Genomic DNA, 21,256 nt, shown 5'->3' with positions numbered 1-21,256 from the left:
GGAGTATGATGGCATGCTATAATTTATCTATTAGTGATCTGTTGATGGATAGCCTCATTAAGAATGACTCGATTGATCTCCATTACATGGTGATGCCAAGAGCAACTGATGAATCAATCTGTGGGAAATTGGGTCATGCTAATTCAGTGTCTCTAAGTTGTGAAAATAGAAACCCAACAATTAGGAAAGTATTGATCATTTTCAGTAAAATCTGTTGTATTACGGATCATCTTACATTGAACAAGAAACTTTTATACAATTTTACCTTTAGACAAAACCAAGAAACTCAGGGCTATATTGAGTCATACTGTCTTGGTGTCCTATGACAATTGTAAATGGAAAAAATTAAATCTATTTTCATCTCTTTCATACCTACACTTAATTAACCAACAGTTTGTTTGTATAAAAACACACATGAACTTGAATTGCTGCCTCAAAACAGAATTAGATGGTATTTAAAATTAAAATAGACTGTTGCTAGAGTAACAAAGAAACACTAATGTTTTGAGATACTAACTTTTATATAAAATAAATTCTATGAGCAAATATTTCTTTATCAGATGACTTGTGATCCATTAGCTACATCTGAAAATTACCTGGGGTGATATTATGCTAAAGTTTGGGAAAAAGCAAAAAGTATCCTAATGAATGACTTGAATAAAAAACCAATGCTGAATACGTAACAGATTGTATTGTGTTTGTTGATCGAAAACTGCAGTTTCAAAGGCTGCACTACTTCTGTTAAAGGTGCACCTGTCTAAATTTTACTTAAGTGCCAAGTTACCCACCAATGAATTGAGAACTAATCTCTGGGACACACTGACATTTAAGAAAGGGACAATTACTGATTTTTCTCATGTCTCGATAGCCTTGGGTTAAAAAAAAAAAACAACTCTATTTCGGGTGCAGTGATGCGAACTTCTTAGAAGTCTGACTCATATGTTAGATGTGGGAAGTCATATTTTTTATAAAGAAGTATCACAGCTGACAGTCTCCCACTCAGATTTGTAATTCCACTTTATATGTGTTTTTTTAATATAGTGGTGAACAAAGTGTCTGACACCAGAACAAACATTTCCTCCCCACTGTCGACACCATGTTTTAATTTTCAGTAACACACAAAAGTCTGAAAATATATTGGAGCCTTAAAATATGCAGCCACCGCATGTAGGAGAGTAATAAAACGTGACCTTGCATGCAACAACCCTGAAATAACACTGAAACTTCACTGTAAAATTCCCTACGGACTGCAGACGTGGTTCAAGCCTTTAGGCATCAATGCGCTGGTCGTTTTCTGTGTGGGCTTCCTGCTCAAAGGCTTGCCGCTTTCCAGCACACGAACACCGCATTCAACTCTGTGAAACTGAACAGTTTACCTACACCACACTGAGTCACCAGATATTCCTTACTTTACTCCTTCCAACAGAGGAAAAGTGAGAACAAAAGCATCTGTTCCAGGATCCCGTACCAAATGGAATCTGACTAAAATATAACATCCTCCTCTCCACTCTCAAGATAGCTTCCTTAATGTCCACCCACTTGACAGGAGCTTGCCAACAAATATCAAGTGTGATGATGATGATTGTAAACCTTGTTTCCTCTTTTTCATTTTTTAAACTTAATATATAAGTGAATTCATTCCACTTAAAGCAAAATGTAAAGTTGCAAATCCCGGAACCAGGTCTTTTAAACACACTCAAATACCATAATCTAGCAAACAGGGAAACGCTTTATCAAGAGAGGATCCACAAATAGTACAATAAGCAAAAACTATTTAATAAAAGTAAACTTATTCCAAGTACTCCTGCTGACATGCTTGCAAAACAAGGTGACAGAAGGGCTCTTGTCAAAACTGGTTCTTCAGCATGCCTCCATATTTACTTCACCAGCCTGGTCCTAGAGGAAATGTTCCACAACCATGAATATGAGAGATGAGTGTGCATGATGTTTATAGGGCAGATGATCTCACTGCTTCATCATCACTGCGCTTATGGGACTGAGTTCTGCTGCTCAGGGGTCTTATCACTGGAATGAATTAAAGTGGGAGAAACGCACTGGGCGCACTGGATGGGGCTCTACCGACGAGTTTTGAACGAGCTCCTATAAACTTAAGAATGTTTTTTATCAAATATAAAAAGTATAATAATAATAATTTAAAAAAGCCTCTTAGTTCACACCAAAACGTAACAGGAGACTTGGCAGTTAGCTTAGTCTGCGGTTGTTTAACTTGAGGTGGCAAATAACTATGAGAGAGGGGAAAGCTGATATTTTCACATAACAGAAAAGTACCTGAAAAGCCTATTTATGTGCCAGTAAATATATATCCCAACAGACTGCGGAGATATTGTGTGAAAATAAAGAATCAATACGCGAGGAGTAGTCACTTTAAGCCTCAATTTCGTTAAGCTAGCTACAAATTTCTTTATTTCATGATAAACCGACATAGCGAGAAAAACGGCTAGCAGTCAACGACAATGCGACTACGGACGACTTTCAAAAGAAAATAACAACAATAACTAAGACAAAATAAACTGTCAAAATGATACACCGACTCTCCTTGTGTTTTACACATTTCCAAAACCACATTCTGTAACTTTCCAAGTATGCCAACCAACGCTACATGAGCGACTAGAAGCAGCTAACGCTAGGGCCTACCTGGTTTCCGATTTACCTGTGCTCCAGGTAAAGCTACATTTCCGCCCCACGTACTGCCGCGCAGACATAAGCTAAGAAAGTTTGAGGAACTACTTGTGCCACGCTCAAATAAAAAAAAAAAAAAAAAACACTCACCCCGGAGAGAAGGATAACCCGAGGTCCGGGACTATCCCCCCAGTGCGGACAGACCTGGAGTTGGGAGTGTTCTGCGTGAGTTTCGAGGGGAGGAACTGAGAAGTCGTAGGAGCCGCTGGTTAAAATGCACCTCAAGGGAGAGACGCTGGAAACTAAAGCACCGACCAGAAAACAAAGTGTTGTCTTCACGCCGTTGTAACTTTAATCTCTCGGACTTTTTTGCGCGATCTCTTCCTCTCTCGGAAATTCCACTTCGGACACGGCGGCCGTCTCTGTCCACTTGCCCTATAATCCCGGTTCGTAGAGGCGTGCGGTTCCTGCGGCGCCGGGCAATGGTCGTTCGGTCGACTTGGGCACCTGAAATACTGGATTAGAGATGTTTTCAGAGCCGAGATGTCAAACCCCGCCTCTTCAACACTGTATTTACTGCAGTCTGCTGTGCTACTGTACACCACTGCCACGGCGCACACACACGGGCGCGGGCGGTAGCGCGCGGGCACACATACACACGCACGCCCACGCGCGCGCGCGCGCACACACTCCAGTAATTGCAGAGCGCCAACTCCACTGGCAGTGTTGTTTTTGTGGTGCACGGGGTTTTGCAGTTTGCGTCCCCTTACGCCGCGCAGTGTTACTTTACCGTCCTCCCGCCGCGAAGCCGCACGACGCACACACTTCAAAATGTGTTTTCAGAAGTAGCGTGTCTTTCCAAAAGCGGGAGAGTCGCTCAAGATGCTTTTCGGGTGCCGGTAGCAGCTTTTTGCCGTTGCCGTTGTTTTTTTGTTTTTTTTTTTTTGCGCTGTCCGCAACCAGGGACACAGAACGGTGCCGTTAAGCCAGCGAGACCGGCAAAAAAAAAAAAAAAAAAAATACCCCGCGTCTTAGCGGGGTGGGCAGCGACGGGGCGTTCTTTCGGAGGTGCTAAACGTTTGCCTGCATGGTGATAGCCCGGCAATGTGGTGGTGATTTTAAGACAGATGATACCAAACAACTGAGAGCGGAGGAAAGTGATGTAAGGCTCTTGTTACCCAAACACCATCTGCCTGATCCTGTTATATAATGAAAGCAAATGAAAGGGGTGTACAATTAAAGCTTTTCTTTCCCTTTTTTTTTTTTTTCAAGCAAGAGCATACTGAGCGTAATAGCCCTATCATGTTTCATGGCTCAAGCTGCCCACATTTTTATTTGGAACAATTACATGAATTAAAATAAGTCGTTTGGAAGGCATGATATATAGGTTATATAATTATGGGGCAATAAACTATATTTTTGATGACCCCATTCATTGATTTTACATCTCTAGGTGATAACATTTTAACTTGTGCCATAACTCTGGGTTATCCTGATCATAAATAAGAAATACGGCCTGCTGTATATTGTGGGGGTCCAGCTTTAGTCTAAACACAACTTTGATGTAGCCAACACGACTGATTGCACATGCAAGCATGCATGTTCTTGGACACTGTTACTTTTTTGTTCCATTGCTATGGGGGAAGGAATCTGTATTGTATAATATTTGTAATCGGCTCTCTTACTGATTTTCTTAGCTTTCTCTCTCTTTGTAATTCTCAAATTCAGAAGCCCCTTTTGGGTGACATTTTTTCCAAATTCCACACAGGCTTTTTAAGAACCATTTGACCAGTTAATTAGCAGTGTCTGCCAAATTTAGACAAAATACTGCAGGAGGAGGAAATTCAGTTTGCTAGAGCTTTTGTGCCACCTTCTATGAAACTGTTAAATTCAATGTAGATCCTTAATAAGATAAGGCCAATAATCAGTTGTAAAATCGAGCGCGCCAATTATTGTAAACAGGCCATATATTCAACAAGCTCTGTGTGTAAGGAAAAATCCTCTGCTTTCAAAATAATCACCACGGTCACTCAGTAAGGTGGAGGAAATGGTTTGCAGTGATCGAGTGTGCGGTGAGGGGTCACAATGTATCAGCGTGCTCCAGCCTTTCCCCAGGAAGTATTTGAAAGGGCCCAATATAGAGACAATGCCGTTTCCCTCCGCACACATTTCCTCAAGAGACACATAATGCTTCCTCTTAAAATACAAAAAAGTTTGAGTGTTGTAATGTGTAACAGGTAATAATTTTGAGTGATATGAGCTTTCGTGATCCTGGCGTACAAGTATGTAGCTTACCTTGTAACTCTATACTGAACACACATTTACTGTGGGAAATAAAATAACCCCCCAAAAAACCTGTAGGCGATATGGAGGGTTGATAAGATTTTTTCTTTTCTTTTCCTTTCTTTTTTTTTTTTTTTTGTACATTTTTAAACAGGATTAACAAAATAAGTATCTGAGCTCACACACAGAAGTTATACATTATGTTGATGGACATTCCCACACTGGCTGTAGGCCTCCTTGCATTGAAGAGCATGCACTGAATATCTTACACTCCCTGTCATTTATGGATCAGACAGCTCAGGCAGATCGGGTCTTCAACAAGTTCCGCAAATCTTGAGTTTTCTTTTCTGATCTCCGTGTACATTTTGCAATCCAGCCACTGAGTCTGACCGTTTGTGCCCTGTCAGCACTGCTGCCCCACCCTGAGCCAAAATTCTAAAAATGACTGAATCACTGCACTGACACACCATTGCCCGGCCGGCATGCACTTTGAATGTCTTCTGCAGGATAGTGGCTCATTGGGTTTTTTGGACATGGTTTATCCATTTTTTAACCCTCGGTATGCCTACTTGTCCCAAGTGTTCCCTTCTTTGCTCGTATTGGCAAATTAGATTATTCTTGCTCTTAAAATCTGTCGCCCAGCAAACCACTGATCGTACGCGAGTTTGACTCCGTGGTGTAGGATATTTTAATCTAAGATTAATTAGTGAGTCTTTGACAGCTCTGCAAGGAGACAGTGCACATAGTAAATGTCCCACTGAGAGCTGGTGCCATTGCCCTGACTTCTCACCTTGAGAAAGCCCCAATGAACAGCAAGAAATCTGCTGAACACAGTGGATGAACACAGCTCAAATGACATGCTTGTGTCTTCTCTTTGCCTTTGTTGCCCTTTTTGCAGTTTCACCTCCACCAGCAACAACAACACTAGTACATATCAGTTTTGAGGAATAAACTTTAATTTTAATGTGACACATCAGAGGTGATTTATTTTTGCCTTTTCTCTCACTACACAGCCACCAGGTTGCCAGTGCCTTTTTTGTCTGGTGGATAGATTCAGGGATGAGCTTGATTGGGTCACTGGGCAACTAAATTCCATTTCCCCCTAAATGTACCGTGCCATTTGAAGTGGGATATTTTTAGCAATGTTGTCTGGCTTTTTCAATCCATACTTACAGTACTTTATATCCCTGAAACACAAAGGGAAAGTTCCAAAACCATACAACTAAAGTCTGTGCTTTCAGTGTGGCCCCTTTAAGACCAAGTCAAATGGAAAATAAAACAGCAAAAGGCTGGAAATTTTAAATGAAATGAATATGATTAATCACAAAGAATCAATTCTTTAAGCTTTTTCTACAATAAAGCTACAGCTTCTTCTACTGCTGGTCTCATCCACTGTAGTAACAGCAACTGAAAAATGTAAGTGTCTAATTAAAATGTAAACTTAATCTGCTCTTTTCTCAACCCGGGTAATAACAAATGACCTAGTTTGTGTGCAAGTTTGTGTACGCACAAGCACACTTGATTGCGTGTGGGATCATGGGAAATCCAAATAATACAAATGGAACAGCTTGTACCAATGAAGCAATAATGTCTTAACCACTAATAAAGTCTTGACCGTGCATGTGTGTGAGTTCAAACTGTGAGATTGTCGATCAAAATTGCTCCCCTTAAATGAAAACGCCCTTTTGTCACTTTTTGCAACAAAAAATAAAATAAATGCACAAAGTGGAATGACTGAACAAAGAAAAGCTTGTAATGTTTTCTATGAACACCATTTGTTGTGTAGATATTGAATTACGACTAATGATGAACCACACAGAAGTGAATGCCCTGTTGTTATGTAAGAGATTAGACATGCTCAAATGCCACAATGGGGGCCACGGGAGGCGACGCAACTTGGGATTAAGATCCAGTAGTGATGGGTTGTTTTGGGACAAAACCACTCCTCATGTTTGCAAAGAACTTTTTGTTCAATCACTTTTCCATGTGCTTCTTAGTTGTATCATCGGGAAAAGCATTTCAGTCCCGTCAAATAACAAAATAAGGGCCTGTCAAAAACATAGTTCAAAGAATCACTGACAAGATACAACAAAGTATCCTTTAGTACGTCTTGTCTACATAGTATGTTATTCACTGAAATGGAGTTTGTGTGCTATCATGATGACTTACCATTACGACAAACACAGTATGATGTCCCAGCATGTGGTGTACTTCATAATACGCCATGGGAGCAGGTGAGATATTTTTTCCATCCAGAAGCAAACACTCCAGTCTGTCCATTCATTTTAGTTTTTATTAATTTCTATTAATTTACATTTTCTTTCTAAACCCCTGGTGGGGCTCATTGTTTTACTGCAGAAAAGGGGATGGCATAAGCATTATTTTTTTTGGCAATTGACCATGCAACATTAATTCTTGAGTTCAGCCGAAGGCATGAATGTGATATATTTCACTGCTGTGTTTGCCGTATCCACGGTAGCTGCAGCTCACAGGAAAAGCATGCTATCGCCTCAGTGCTGCCTGTTAGGGGAAGTAATACCCTTCATTGACTAAGATAAGCCACATTAATAATTCTTTCCCCAGCAGCATCATCAAAAGTGGGCTATTTCCTCCCTAACTCCACATTAAGGATATTTAAAGCTATTTTCTCTTTTCCCAGTTATATCAGATGAGAAAAGAGCATTTTACTTGTCACCGGAAGGTCTCAATGCTATTTTGTTTACTTAATGGTCGTGCTGGCAGCTGTAAGTTAATAATTCTTCACTGACTATTAACCAAAGAGAGGAGGTTAACATATATTGACCAAACAGGAATATAGATGAGTCCCCTGAGGTAAAAGTCAAAGGCTGGATTACTGTGAGAGAACAAAGCTTTAATTGGTCTTGAGGGCTTTTCCAAGTAAGCAAGAACACCATCTTGAATGTTCATTTGTCCAGACAGGCTAATTACTAGCCTAGCTGTGTGCATCCTTCCATAAAGTGGTTTCTACATTCGTATATTTTTGTGTACTTAACCTCGCTGCACTTGATGAAAATGAGTGCAAATTGATCAACAATCATTTTCCCCATTTATTTGTACCAGACGATCAGAGATTAATTCTATTATTCACCTCATGGTCCCATCCAATTAAATAATGCCCACAAACTTAAATACACACACACACACACACACACACACACACACACACACACACACACACACACACACACAGAAACAAGAACGTTCATCATTGAACGTACACGCAGGCATCCACCCTCACACGCCCTGCTGACACATGCCTGACTGAAAATCATCTCAGAGCAAAACATAGTTCAACCCAGTGCGTCATTTCACCGCACTTCAGGAGTGGAATGTGGCCCCGTGACCTTTCACCTCACCGGCAACACAACACCACCCTACTGACCCCTGGGATGTTTTATTTTCACTCATATTTTTAGATATCCCATTGGGCTTTGCAGTTTCCTGTGAAAATGAGCACCTGCTGCGCACACCCATCAGGCTAAGCAGGTCTATCGTGTCATCAGATGAGAAAGACATGAACTAACACAGTTATAGAGTGTAGATTAGCTGTGCTTTGCAGTTACTTGTGAATTTTTACGTCAGGAGTTCACTTTAACATTATACTGCAAGGCTAATCCCAGATTTCCCATGTGTCCGGTGGAAAATTTGAGCATAAACTCCACCTACAATCTGTAAACTGTTCAAAAGTGTGTCTGTGTGCTAATACCTTTGAGGGGAACCATTTGTCTCCATCAAGGTACAGCTCGGTGCCCTTGCAGTTTTTATTTCACAACACATTTGTTCTCTCATTTGTCCCATGCATACTTAAAGAAATCCTTTTGGGATAATGGGTGGTCATGCGGCTCAACCTTTAAGCAGTTGTCTATGTCAGCAGCGTACTGCGCACTCAGCGCTCAGCGCTGTGTGTGCAGATGGAAACCCGAGGGACTTTAGCTTTAGAACATGGCAGTGAATGCAACAGCGGCAGAGTCCATTGTTGAATGCTGATAAAGATACTGAAGACCAGCTGCTCAGTTATAGCCTGAGCTCGGTCACAGAGTATAAAACAGAAGATGAATTTGAAATTTAGTTGAATTTGACGTCTGTCTCCCTCCTTGCACCTGTTGAACAAAAAAATGGTACGTTCCCGTGTTATCAGGGTTCTTGTTGCATAACAAGTTGTCACTCCTGTCCCAGATTCCTATCAGGGGTTTGTATGTTGTTTCTTCCTCTCCAAGAGCTCTTTCTAAAGCGACTGTATTTGAGCTCACCGAGGCTCGAACATGCTATACCTACTCTATCCCAGACAGTCAGTTGCTGCAGATAACTTCCACCCTTCAGTTTAGGCACATTCTCTCTAAACAACAGGCCACCCTATTGTCCAGAGCAAACTCTAGACCTCGCAGCCTATAATCCAGTGTCCAGTGCCTGCTGTGCCATCTCATGCCAAGGCAAACACGCCTGAGGGGAAACTGGTTGCAGTTAGAGACTAATAATCGAATCGTCTGGCTCCCCGACCCTCAACCCACGGTACAGTCCCTGCCAATAATATTTCCGTTGCTGCATTTTGATAATGGCTATAACGAAAGTTCAAAGAGAGTTCATGCCTGCCCTTAATAAACAGTGCCCAATAATTACAATTGTACTTGGCAGAACAACTGGCCCTGTTGGATGCTGGGCGGTGTGCTGTACACACCGTTCTGAAGAGGAATTCAATAGGATTCAAAATGGGAGTGGCACCGGGGGCTGCACATTCCAAAGGGTCTCTGACAGAGGCAAGGAACGCTGATGCTGGACCTGGTCACATGGCCGTAGGAAATCTGAGAGGCATTTCCTCATTCATTTTTGGAGACAGAGAAGACATCAATAGCCTACACAAAATGAAACACATCCGTTATTTAGACCAAATGCACCGGTCTTCCAGACCATCAGGATTTCATGAGAAAGCAAGGAAAATTGTCCTATTTCATAGAAATGTTTGGATTTAAAAAAAAAAAAAAAAAAAGATTCACAAGATTTTCTCCTAATGAAGTTTCACTTCCTGAAGATGGCTACATTTTGTCTTGAAGCCATACTAGTCATCGCTGTCCTAATTCGGATGATTTCCAATTAAAATCTGAGATAGGTCCCCATGTGCTGTAATAATAAACAGACAGAGAAGGACTAGGCACAGCTCATCAGGGAGCTCTCCCATCAGTCCCACTTCTTCGACTGAGCATAGCCAAAAGGTGAGAGACACATCAGTCAAGCCGCTCATGTCAGTGAAGCAGATTTGATTTGTCAGGCAGTGTAACCTTGAGGCGTGATACGGCTTGCATGTATCTTTGGCCTCTCACACGACGCGATAGGTGATGGGTTTGGATACGACTATAGCACACAGGGCGCAGCATCATTCACGCAAATGAGCCTTCGGTGTAGCTCGGATCATCTCAGTGTGAAATTACTGTATTAACCGGGGGCTTGTTGTGGATGTTCGGATTTGCATCCAAGTCCAGAAAGAGATGCGTCCTGAAAGCGTGAATCAATTTTATCAGCAATTTCAGTGGTTAAAACTGAAATTCGAACATGAAAAATAAAACACTGAAAAAAAAAACAATGTAGGACTCATTGCACGCCACACCATTTCTCTGAGCAAAACTTGTGTCTGCAAGAAAAAATACACTTATGCACAATAATATACAACAAATTCCATTTATTCCAGTAGTGTCTCAGCCTACTGTACAGTCATTCATAATTAATTCATTTTTGAGTGCAGTGCAATCGCTAACATCCCTGGAAAACCAAGGGGTGCTGCACGCACGATAACTTCCACCAGCAACCTCCAATAGGACGCTTTCTCTCACCCCGACTCTGTTCTGACCAAATCATTTTCCCACCTACCATAACCTCTGGTGCAACTAAATAGGCAGCATCTCTGTGTGACTTCATTATGGGTTCAAAGGTCTTCTGACTCAGGGATGAGCAGGGGCTCAAGGGAAACGGTAGGGAGGGGAGCTGGGCCGCCCACTGACACCCACCCCAGAGCGGATCTATTAAAGGAGGGTCGATTTACTGTCGTGTCTGCCTGGAGCTCAGGGTAGTCGGGGAGGGGCTCCACCTGGACTGGCTTGATGGGAGCATGTCTGGGGTCGTTGCTGAAGCCACCAAACGGGGTCGCCACCCTGGAGGTGACAGAGTGACAGTGTTAATAGTAGCTGAAGCATATGCGCGTACACTGTGAGTTAGACGAAGGACAGTATTGTTGCTCGCTCAGCACTTGCATACATTATAAATTAACAAGAGTAAACAAGGCTGTGTACATTTTTGAGAGAGAAAATAACAATATTTCTGTTACAAATTAAAAGTTGAATTCAGCTCAATTCAATACACTCAGGAGTTTTGCAGCTACAGCCTTACTTGCTCTAGTATGACTAGTAGTTTATGGTGCCTAATGCAGGCAACTTTAGATTTGCTTGATGTAACCAACATCATTGAGTCTGTTTTCCGACTTTAAGTCTCCTCTACTTGAGCTGCTGTTGCAGTGTTCTAGCATCTGCCATTACCCAGTAGTTTGCAGTTGTGTTCAAAGTGGCCGCTATTTACCAAAAGTTACATAGTCTTGCTTTAAACAACAAATACTCATATTTGTTAGCTTCTTTAAAATTGGCATTTTACAGCCAGTGGTATTCTATGACACTGTCCTCCCATAAAAAAAACCACCCCATATGTCGTTCATGCAAGCAGTTTATTATGACCCATAGTTATATTTTATTGTTAAGCGATATCTAGCGGTTTTGTGAGACGTCAGTCTTTTTTTTTGGTTTTCAGTTAAGTTTACGTTCAAGTGACAGTGCCCTCTAGTGGCTGTAGTAATTATGACAGGAGCAAAGAAAGAAGTAAGTAGATGTTATATAGTGCTTAAGTCGATCTAGGGAGGAGGTTGAGGTGGATGGAGCAGCCGACCATACATTGGACTTTGGACTGTTCATTTTCGATTTCAAATCGACAGTCAGCGTTGTTTCCTCTAACCATGACCAGAATCATTCTATAGCCTTAACCATGTGGTTATTCTAACCATGACAAACATGGTTCTCTAACCTTAATGAAGCACTTATTTGTAACCCAAACTACGGTCTTTGCCTAAACATAACTAAATAATTACCATAACATTGCCACATCATAAAAGGGCTAGTTATTTATTTTTCAACAGGGATTTTTAACAGGTTATCTGCGGCATATTTGCTGCTTCCATAGGGGCATTATTTCAGGAAACACTGTAGTTTATTAGGTGGTGATGATGATGTGAAGAGGATGAAGGAGACTCCGCTGACACCGTCTTGATTGCATATAAAGGTTTTTTTACCAAGAAGTACAGCGTCAAGTCAAACATTTGCAGATCTGCTTGTGAGAGGGTGTGAAGACGATGGACCACTCTCCCATTCAGCCCTGACCACCGACTCTTAAATAAGGCCGTTGTCTTCCTAGGCCACGTCACCAACATATGTTTTAATTATAAAGTGTTACCTCCCTTTCCAGAATGCGAGGCCCCCTCTGAGTCCCCCCGATCTAGGGCCTCTATGATAACACATAAATCTATCTCTGCATATTTAACCATATACCTCAACCCTCCTATGGGTCGTATCCGAGGGTAGGGACAGATGTCCTGTACGGTCACTCAGGTTGGAAGACCGGATTTATGCCTTGCTGTTCACCGGTGCGGTTGTTACCTGTTGAAACTTTTGTACCCTGGTAGATCTGGTTGGGGCTCTGGCTCAGGCAAGTGGGTGATGAGAGTGTCAGCCAAGGCCAGGTCACTGATGATGGCCTGCTCCCAGGGTGATTGGTAGGACTTTGGCACAGCCGTACAGTTGAACTTCTCTGGGGGGATGTCTTTCAAAGGACCTCCGTACCCTGGATGAGTTATACAAAACATCATTTTTTTTATTTTACATTTTTTCAATCAATTTTTTTTTTTTATATTTCTCAATTTTGCTCTGTTTTTCCAAAGAAAATTCTGTTGTCAGGGTTGGGAATTTCTCCACACGTGGGAAGTAATGAAGTTAAACTTAAGAGCCAAATTCAGAACTATTTCTTCAACCACAACAAGAAAACATGCTATCCACAGAAAGCTGAAACAAGCCTTTAACTTCATTGTGTATAACAAGATCACAGAGCTGTCAGCTGTTCATGAGTAAATGTGAGTGGGAGTTCATGCAGTTTGCTGACGTCTCTTCATATGATTTCTGGGTACTAAAGTTAAAAAGGTTAACCTCTTGCTGTCATCTGGAGCTGTCAAAAGCAAAGTTGCTTTTTTAGCTTTAAGATACTTAGTGTTAAATTTAAACAACCTGCTATTTTTTGTAACCCTTACTGCAGTTTTCTTCATTTTTTCTCTTTCTGTCTTTATTGTTGTTTTTCCTAAATACAGCGAGCTAAGCTGAGGTGTTTGAAATCACAAAATAGAAAAAAACAATATCTATAAGTACAGTATGTTTAGCCTAAACTGTTGGAAAAAAGATAGGATTTTAAAAAAAACGAATATTACATATTTTGTCATTAATACGTAAAACTTTAAGATCAGTCTGAGTGCTCAACATTGTGATACCCTCCAAAGTTTTTTTCTCTAGCCCTTTATACCTCTTTAAAGTTCACGGCGTAACAAATCAAGGGGCAGCTTCCCTGTGTCTCAGTGGGTGTATGTAATGTACACGCCTGCATGTTTGTCTCCCTGCGCAGCCAATGTGTCTTGATGGGAGAAGCTTATCCAAAGCACTATCCTTCAAACCCAGTGCTTCACTCAGGGGGGGCTTGCAAGCTGAGGCATTACATAACATGAGGCATCGTGTCACGTCCTAACCTCTCACAATGAACAATCCGCCTTCCTGAGTTTATGTTTTGCCCTGAGGAGGAAGCAGGAGAGACCAAACAGACCTTTGGGGAAGTTTACAGATCTTTGGGGGAATCTATTACAAAACACTGGGTAAAAGATTTTCTGCGGCCCTGGGATACTGCTCTCTTCGTTGGCCGTTTGGCTGCTGTGATATTTTTGTGGGGAAAGGACTGTCACACAGCCAGCTCTGCGTAGTATGTGTGGAGATAAAAGAGGGATCCCAAAAAGCCCTGGAAGGACGGGGCGAAAGACAGCAGGCTGCCTTTTTGTACATAAATGATTTTCTGGTTTTCTAAAACACTGAAATGTGGTAACATCTCAAAACATGGTCCTATTACTAAAAACACATTTAATATTTCCCCATGATTTTTTTTTTTTTTTAAACGGCACAAAACAATTCAACTGCAAATAACACTACACTTTAGGAAAGTTGTAGCAGCAATGGTACGTTGCATCCATTGGTAAATTCTTATAAAATGTTGTTGCCACCTTCTGGCTAAAACTCTTCACATCTTCAGCATATTTCCTGCACAATTACTGTCTCATTTAAGCTCCGTTATAGTGTAAGTTTTCACTCTATATCAATAGCCCGGTTAAATATATTGCTACCAGTACAGGGACATGGAACACGCACCCCTGGGAGGATGAGTGTGCTATTTTAAGAGTTCTTAACATTTGATACCTAATGCACTTTGGCCTGATTTCTGCTACAGCTGGAGTGACTTCATTCAGACATTGAAGGGTGGAGTCCGGTCCCGACCTCCAGAAATAACACCCCAGCCCTGTGTAGACGTACTCATCCCAAAATCAGCACTGGTTTTGTGTCAGCCGGGCACAACTGAGACACGAGGGAGGATGTGAGTGCAAAGCTGATGGTATCAGTGGCACGGGAGGCAAACAGGAAACGCGTCCCTTTGGTAAAACTCAGCAATTTTTGAAAAGATGGTCAAAGCTGATTGTAACTAGAAACAGGGGGAATGTGGAGCAGTAGACGTGAAACAAAGGAGTGAGATAAAGATAGAACGAGAGGAAGACAGGAGACAGGCAGAGAGAGGGAGGATAAAAATGCGTAATCATGTTCTGTCTGAGGCCAGCAGATTCCAGCCAAGAAGAAAACGTTTTTCTACATGATCAAAGCCTGTGTGAGTACAAACAATGAGAAACAGTCGAATCCTTATCAAAACATTCATGTGTGGAGAGCACATCCAGAGCAAGGCCATTTCTCCTGAGCTGTGCTGTACACTTGAGGTATTTGTATATTTTTGAAACAAACAAAGAGACAAACTGTCCAACCATAGTGAAAGATCTGCATGATAAAATCAATCCCAATGTATTACCAAAGCCAAGAGATAAATCTCGCTTAAAAACACACTGGTGAGGAAAACACCTGTCAGTGATGCCATGATAAATGGGAAACAGATTCCAGTGCATTGTTCTGTTGATAGAGCGAGTAAGTAAGCTCAACTGGTTTGTCAACCCAGCTTTAGCGACTGTTTATCACTGCTGCAATGGTCTTGGGTCCTTGAAATGTGTTGGTGCTCCAGTCCACCGCATCACCAGTGTTACCTACCCGGGGCGATACTGTCCGGATTTGGCAGCGTCTTTGTATCTGGCGTGTCGGACGGCGCTTTAGGTGGTTGGTCGTCGCCCAAGTTGTCCTCGCCGCTGTGGCTCTCCGTGGCATTCCCATTCTCCGTTTGAGAAACAGCTGTGTTCTAAAAGAAACGTCGAAGAGGGGAGCTGAGCTTAAAGCAGACGTTTAAAACAATCTGTTGCAATTTAAAGTTCGTTCTTGACCCTGGGGACAGCAGTTGACAAAGCAGTCTCACCACGAGGACCACTTAGTAGCTTTTCTGGAGCTTTTGACGAGCTCCACAGCAGATGGAGTTGCCCAGCTTTCATGGAAATAGAGATATTCAGATTTCCATTTTTCTGAGCGCTTTATAAGCCACATTGACTGATTATTTTTTGGCCACTTGGGGGCAGAGCAAACAAAGCGATAAAAACAACACTGACATACAGAATTATCACTTTTTTAGGTGGATGTATAATCAGCCAAAAGGTTCCAACAGCATAGAGGAGAGAGGACCTGAAAGTGCTCAGAAGAACGGCAAGTTTAACGTCTACAATTGCATGACAACTGAGCAACTCCATTTGCTGAGGAAGATTGTGTAACATGATTGAAAGGTCCGGGACAGCTATTAAGCGGACCTTATGGTAAAACATTTGACTATTTTTTTGACAGATGGCAAACATAGCTAACAATAACTTAAAGTTTTCTGAAATATTTAGATTTATGGGAATACAATGAAAAATGTTTTTTGCATGCACAGTAAATCAGTGGCATAGCTGATTCTTATTGAAACCAAATGTTCCACTTTTCAATACTGCTTTTTTTTTTTTTTTTCCACGTGGACTCAAAGCAGTTAGCCGACCGTGATTCTTCTTGTTTTCCAACAACAAGCAGAGAAACTGTGTGTTTGTCCATTTTCTCTCAACATTAGAAACATTGTTTTCTGGGCTAGCGTGAAATGTACTGCAGCCCAAGCACCCGGCTTTCATCCCTCTGAAAGATATTTATGATGATTTACTCCAGGACTTCCTCAGGAAATGTTGACAACTTGAAACAAAATCCCTCTGTTGCCCCCAAGCAATAAACAAAGCAGAGATATGTGAGTGCTACTCACTTCAAAGATGAGGGGGAAAACTTCCCTGTAGCATAATAATTATTTTATCTATGGACGTCAAGAGGGCAATGAAAAGTACACAAGGCCACCTGGAAAACTGAATAAATTAATTAGATACAACAAAGAGAAACTTAGTTACTTTTGATTGATTCGGCTTTACTGACAGCCTGGGTACATAAATTGTTTTATGCCTGACCTAATCCGGCAAAGTTAAGTACTGCTGGGAGAAGAAAATGCTGACTTGGCACACTGCCCATCCATACACAAAGGGACATTGATAAAGCTATTCATGACCAGCTGGAAGACTTTCACTACTACTATTCTGTGCCGCTCCATGTATGTAGCACAAGTCGAATAAACACTTCAAGTGCTTAATCTTTCCCACTTATGCTGTGTCAGGATGTAAGGTATTGTGCGAATGTTTTTCGTGTGATGGAGAGAAAAAATGTGGTGAAAATGGATGGCTGTGCATGAAGAAAAGACCCTCTCGCAGTTTGAAAAGCTTACAATAACCCCATTATCCAAACGTGTTTTAATAGTTAGCAATATACATATCAATCTACTGTAAATGTATATGTATTTTAAAGAAATACTTTAACATTTTGAGAAATAAAATTATTCACTTTCTTGCTGAGAGTTAGATGAGAAGATTGACATTAGTCTCATGGCTGTGTACTAAATATGGAGATGGAATCAGGATACGGTTAATATGGCTTAGCATAAAGACTGGAAATGGGGAAAAGCTAGCTTCAATCTGTGCAAGGGGTTAAAAAAAATCCCTGCCTAAGCCATACAAAAAACGGAAGAGTAAAATCGACAAGCTGTGATTTTAAGGTGGGTTGTTGAGATTCAAGGAAGTCACTGCTCCCAGCCAAGGAATAGGTTAGTCCAAATAAGCAATTCAGAATATTTCCCAAACTGTCTAACTATTCCCGCAACAAACAATTTAGACAGACACTGGTTGATAAAATGGAGATTTATGCAATGCATTTGTGCTTATGTGTATGATCCATCACATGTGGCCACGGCATCACAGTTTCTGCTTACTTTGAGCTGCTTGTTGTTTTCATTCTGGATTTTCTCAAAAGTGTATTTTTCTGAGCGTCTCTGGCGCATTTTGAAGAGACGGGAGCCCCGGTTTGAGGCAAGAGACAGCTCCTCCAGCATGATGTCCTTAGGCACGCTCATTTTCTTCCCAAGATCTATCTCTATATCTGGACACAAGGAAACAAACATAGGACCGAAGAGCTTGTGTGTATTCTCTACATACGTGTACACTGATCAGACCTCTGACAAGACAAATTTATTCTCCTTTTTTATACACCCACTCATCAAACCTAATTTAACACAAATTATATTCACACATTAAAAAAAACCCTGCTGCAAAAAAAGCCCTCTGCATGGATTGCTGACCGGGTATTCCTGCCAATATGATGAATGAGGAATTATCCCCCCTCGTAATCCATTCATGTCTATTGCTTGTTTTGTGGTTAGCGCCACGTGCTAGCTACTGCATGCTGATCATGGATATGTCACAGGCCTATATCCGAGTGTGAGACATAATTTGCCAGAATATCTTTCAGCTGTCAGTAGCCTTCAGACCCTCCCTATCCCAGTGAGACACACGGTTGTCCTCGCCCTGAAATAGCGTGTTCAAAGGACAACGACAAAGGGATTAGTTACTTTGACCCATGAAAGTATTCATTTGCTTATTTATAGTCAGGGGCGTAGGAGGGAGGGTTGGTAACTGCTGGACTAGCAAATGGTGGGCCCATACCTTCTACACAGTGAGTGTGGTGGTATCCAGTATATGTGTTTGTAGGGCATGGTGAGCTAGTGTTTACAGTAAAGTTAATATGTCTGGGAATTAAATGTGTACTGTAAGTTATGGTGTTAAATCCATTGCCATGTTGATATGTGTGATAAAAAGAGAAGGTAGAGGGGTGAAAGGAGCAGGATGTGAGGAGAAGGAGAGGAGGTAAGAAGGAAATACAAGGGAAGAAAGGGCGCAACAAGAGAAAGAGGGAGAAACTGAGAGGTCAAAGAGATGAGAAAAACAAGGAAGCTAAGAGGAAATGATACAGCTACCTTCCTGGGCTTGAACCTCTTGGCAGATTGCTGCCGCCTGCATTTTCTTCTCACCGGTCGTCATGGTAGAAAACTGTGACATGGCTGCCCCTGGGGGTTCGGGGGTGAAGCAGAAAGTCCCAGGAGACAGTGCACATAAGTACAACCTGTTCAAAAGTACAATGAAACACAAAGGCAAGACAGCACGGCTGCATGTTGGCCATTGATTGGCCGACGTCAAGCATCCACACCACGCACGAAGACCCACCGAAGCAGACAGAATTTATTGGGGCAGTGAAAAGGGCAAAGTTAGCACATCCCTTTAAATAACCTTGGGCTATTAAACTCCAAGCACATGCTCTTCAGACATTGCAACCAGCTGTGTCAGGGCTCTGGGAATCAATATGTTCGAAATTACCCAAGTGGGCTGAAAGGACACAGATAGAGAACCCGGTGCTGTCACAGCAAACATGTGAGAGAGTGGAGGAAACAGCACAGCGGAAAGTTTACACCAAGGTGTCAATTGAACACAAAGCAAATGTTTCATTCCAATCACAAAGTCTCGATGGCACAAAGGAGCAATTTAAAGCAAACCCAAAGTCTATTCAACATACAAATAATTTCAGAAGCTTCCATAAATCAACTTTAGAATCTTGTTATCAGTTTCATACTTTTTTATTTAAATATATTCAGCAAAAGAAAAACATAAAACATATTCTCTGGATTTATGTATACTTATATACTCTTAAAATCAGCATATTCCCCACATAAAAACTTAAAGCAATAAGACAAAAAGCAGATGCATGTATCAAAAACATATTTATGAAAAATAATTTTGAAATTCAGAAATTAATTTGAACTGTAACACAAAAAACCCTGCCATCGACAGAAAAATTTGGAGGGAAGAACTGTAGGTGGTAGTGCGAATCATGCTTGATTCAAAGTACAAGTGTCACATGGACAGCACACCTGTGGAGAAGCCAGAACTGATGGCTTACCTGTCCTGAAGGACCCTCGGGGGAGGGGGGGGGGTCTCAATTTGCGCCTATCTCCTCAGGGTAGGAAGTCGGAAAGGTGAGAGGCGAGAGGGTCAGACTGGGTAGTGCGACCTGTGCGGGTGCTCGCACTCCCCTGCACTGGGGCTTCTCGTGGGGAGGGTGGGCAGAGGGGGCTGCAGCCTGACCTGACGGGCTGAGGGACTGAATGAGTGGGTGGGCTGCAGTTTGTCTGTTGTCATTGGTATTTAGTTCACATGCGGACGGGTGACTAAATTTAGAGCGCTGCCGCTACTGCTCCCATGCCCACCATCTATCTCTCCCTGTGGTGTTAATACAGTAGCTCAGGATGGTCTATAGTCTACCTATCAGTGATTCCCCACCAGGGGTACTAATACATAGGGGTGAGTTACGTCTTCTGCCGCCAGTGCATGTGGAAAGACCGTGAACTCAACTAATTCGATCAAATAGAAATTACGACTTGATTAATAATAGATATCCACAATGAGACAGCCACAACACCTGAACAATCCTGCGATTAAGAGTGTGTCACAACTAGTTAGCAAGTGGGCAGAAACACTTAGCTAAGAGTTATGGATAATGGTTGAAATAGATAGCAAAATGTATGTATAACCAGCTGAAACAGATGGCCACAATTACGGATAAACAGCTAAAGCAGTTGGCTAAAGAGAGTTAATGGATGAATGCTTGAAATACACAACTTAAAGTATTAACGGGAGAAAGAGGTAAAGGTATTTAATGAATAATTACAATAGTTCAAAGTAATAGATAAAAATGTTGCACAGCCAAATTGTAGCACAAATGCAAACTTAACTGAACCGACAAACATTAGTTCAATTGTATAAAGAACACTGTAACACCTATTATTATGTTCACATTTATATCATTGATAGTTAAACAATATCCAGTTTCAAATCAATTTACATTAACCCATTTGGGACATGAGGGGTGGTGTCGATGAAGGGCTGTGGGGATACGTCTGACAAAAAAAGCACCGGTCTATATGAATCCTGCTTGGCTCACTATGGTTCACCTATTCTGCATTCGCCATGGCTGCCTGAGCTTTAACTCGGGCAGAATAGAGGTTGATACAACATTGACAGTGATTTACTCGCAGTACAAAGGGTTAATAATCTGTTGTAATCTTGCATCTTTGCAAATATACATGAACTGAAAAGCACTAAAGGGATGACAAAGCTTTCACATCGAAAATAAAGTTGTTTCAGCTGCATTTGTTTTTTATCAGCGCTCCGGACTTTTAGTGCACAGCCAACAATAAATATATTCCGTGACACCCGGCAACATGGGAACATGGCCGCTTCGGGGCCCGCAGACCAATCAGATACTATTTGTTTTAAACGCCATCATGTGGTATAGTAGAGACCAATAGGGTGCGCTCACCTTATTATCCAGTCACTATGTTTTAATTGACCTTGCTAAATTTTTTACCTACTATATATTTCTTTACTTGGCAAAAGAGACAAATAAAGGGAGGCAGGAGGAGTGTATGCACCCAGCGGGGCATGAAAGCATAAGGTTGGACGTTAAGGGCGACGTGTTCACTGGCATACTGTAATGCCTGGCATATAGACAACTATGCCAGGAACACTATACAGAAAATTAAATATTTTAGAGCTATGTGTGTTTTGCTTCATGGTGCATTGCTCATATTCCAATTCAGGCTCCACCCTTTT

General features: G+C 41.7%; 2 protein-coding genes across 5 annotated transcripts in view; both read right to left on the bottom strand.

Annotated features, from left to right (window-relative positions):
- LOC120797462 (inactive ubiquitin carboxyl-terminal hydrolase 53-like) overlaps positions 1–3,257 on the bottom strand; it is a 31,753-nt gene extending 28,496 nt beyond the window's left edge. For 2 of the 3 annotated variants that reach the window (XM_040141148.1, XM_040141150.1), the window contains exon 1: positions 2,791–3,257. The gene's annotated coding sequence lies outside the window, so the exon portion shown is untranslated. Of the gene's footprint in view, positions 1–2,655; positions 2,711–2,790 lie in introns of those variants that run through there. The other variant, XM_040141149.1, reaches the window with a different exon arrangement.
- A 7,358-nt stretch (positions 3,258–10,615) lies between these two features.
- Positions 10,616–20,793, bottom strand: LOC120797436 (myozenin-2-like). 2 transcript variants are annotated; one of them, XM_040141111.1, is made up of 6 exons: positions 19,545–20,793; positions 18,568–18,713; positions 17,527–17,693; positions 15,363–15,507; positions 12,630–12,813; positions 10,616–11,084 (listed from the first exon to the last, which is right to left on the bottom strand). In XM_040141111.1, the coding sequence occupies exons 2-6, from the start codon at positions 18,647–18,649 to the stop codon at positions 10,859–10,861; spliced, it is 804 nt and encodes a 267-aa protein (XP_039997045.1). In that variant the 5' UTR covers positions 18,650–18,713; positions 19,545–20,793; the 3' UTR covers positions 10,616–10,858. The 2 variants fall into 2 exon arrangements, with proteins under 2 accessions (XP_039997045.1, XP_039997046.1); XM_040141112.1 differs by having other exon boundaries at positions 18,568–18,657; positions 19,545–20,791.
- Positions 20,794–21,256: the final 463 nt, after the last annotated feature.

This window comes from Xiphias gladius, chromosome 12 (assembly GCF_016859285.1).
Source record: "Xiphias gladius isolate SHS-SW01 ecotype Sanya breed wild chromosome 12, ASM1685928v1, whole genome shotgun sequence".
NCBI lineage: Eukaryota > Metazoa > Chordata > Actinopteri > Istiophoriformes > Xiphiidae > Xiphias > Xiphias gladius.
The sequence above is the reverse complement of the archived record's forward strand: the minus strand, read 5'-3'. Positions and strand labels throughout refer to the sequence as shown.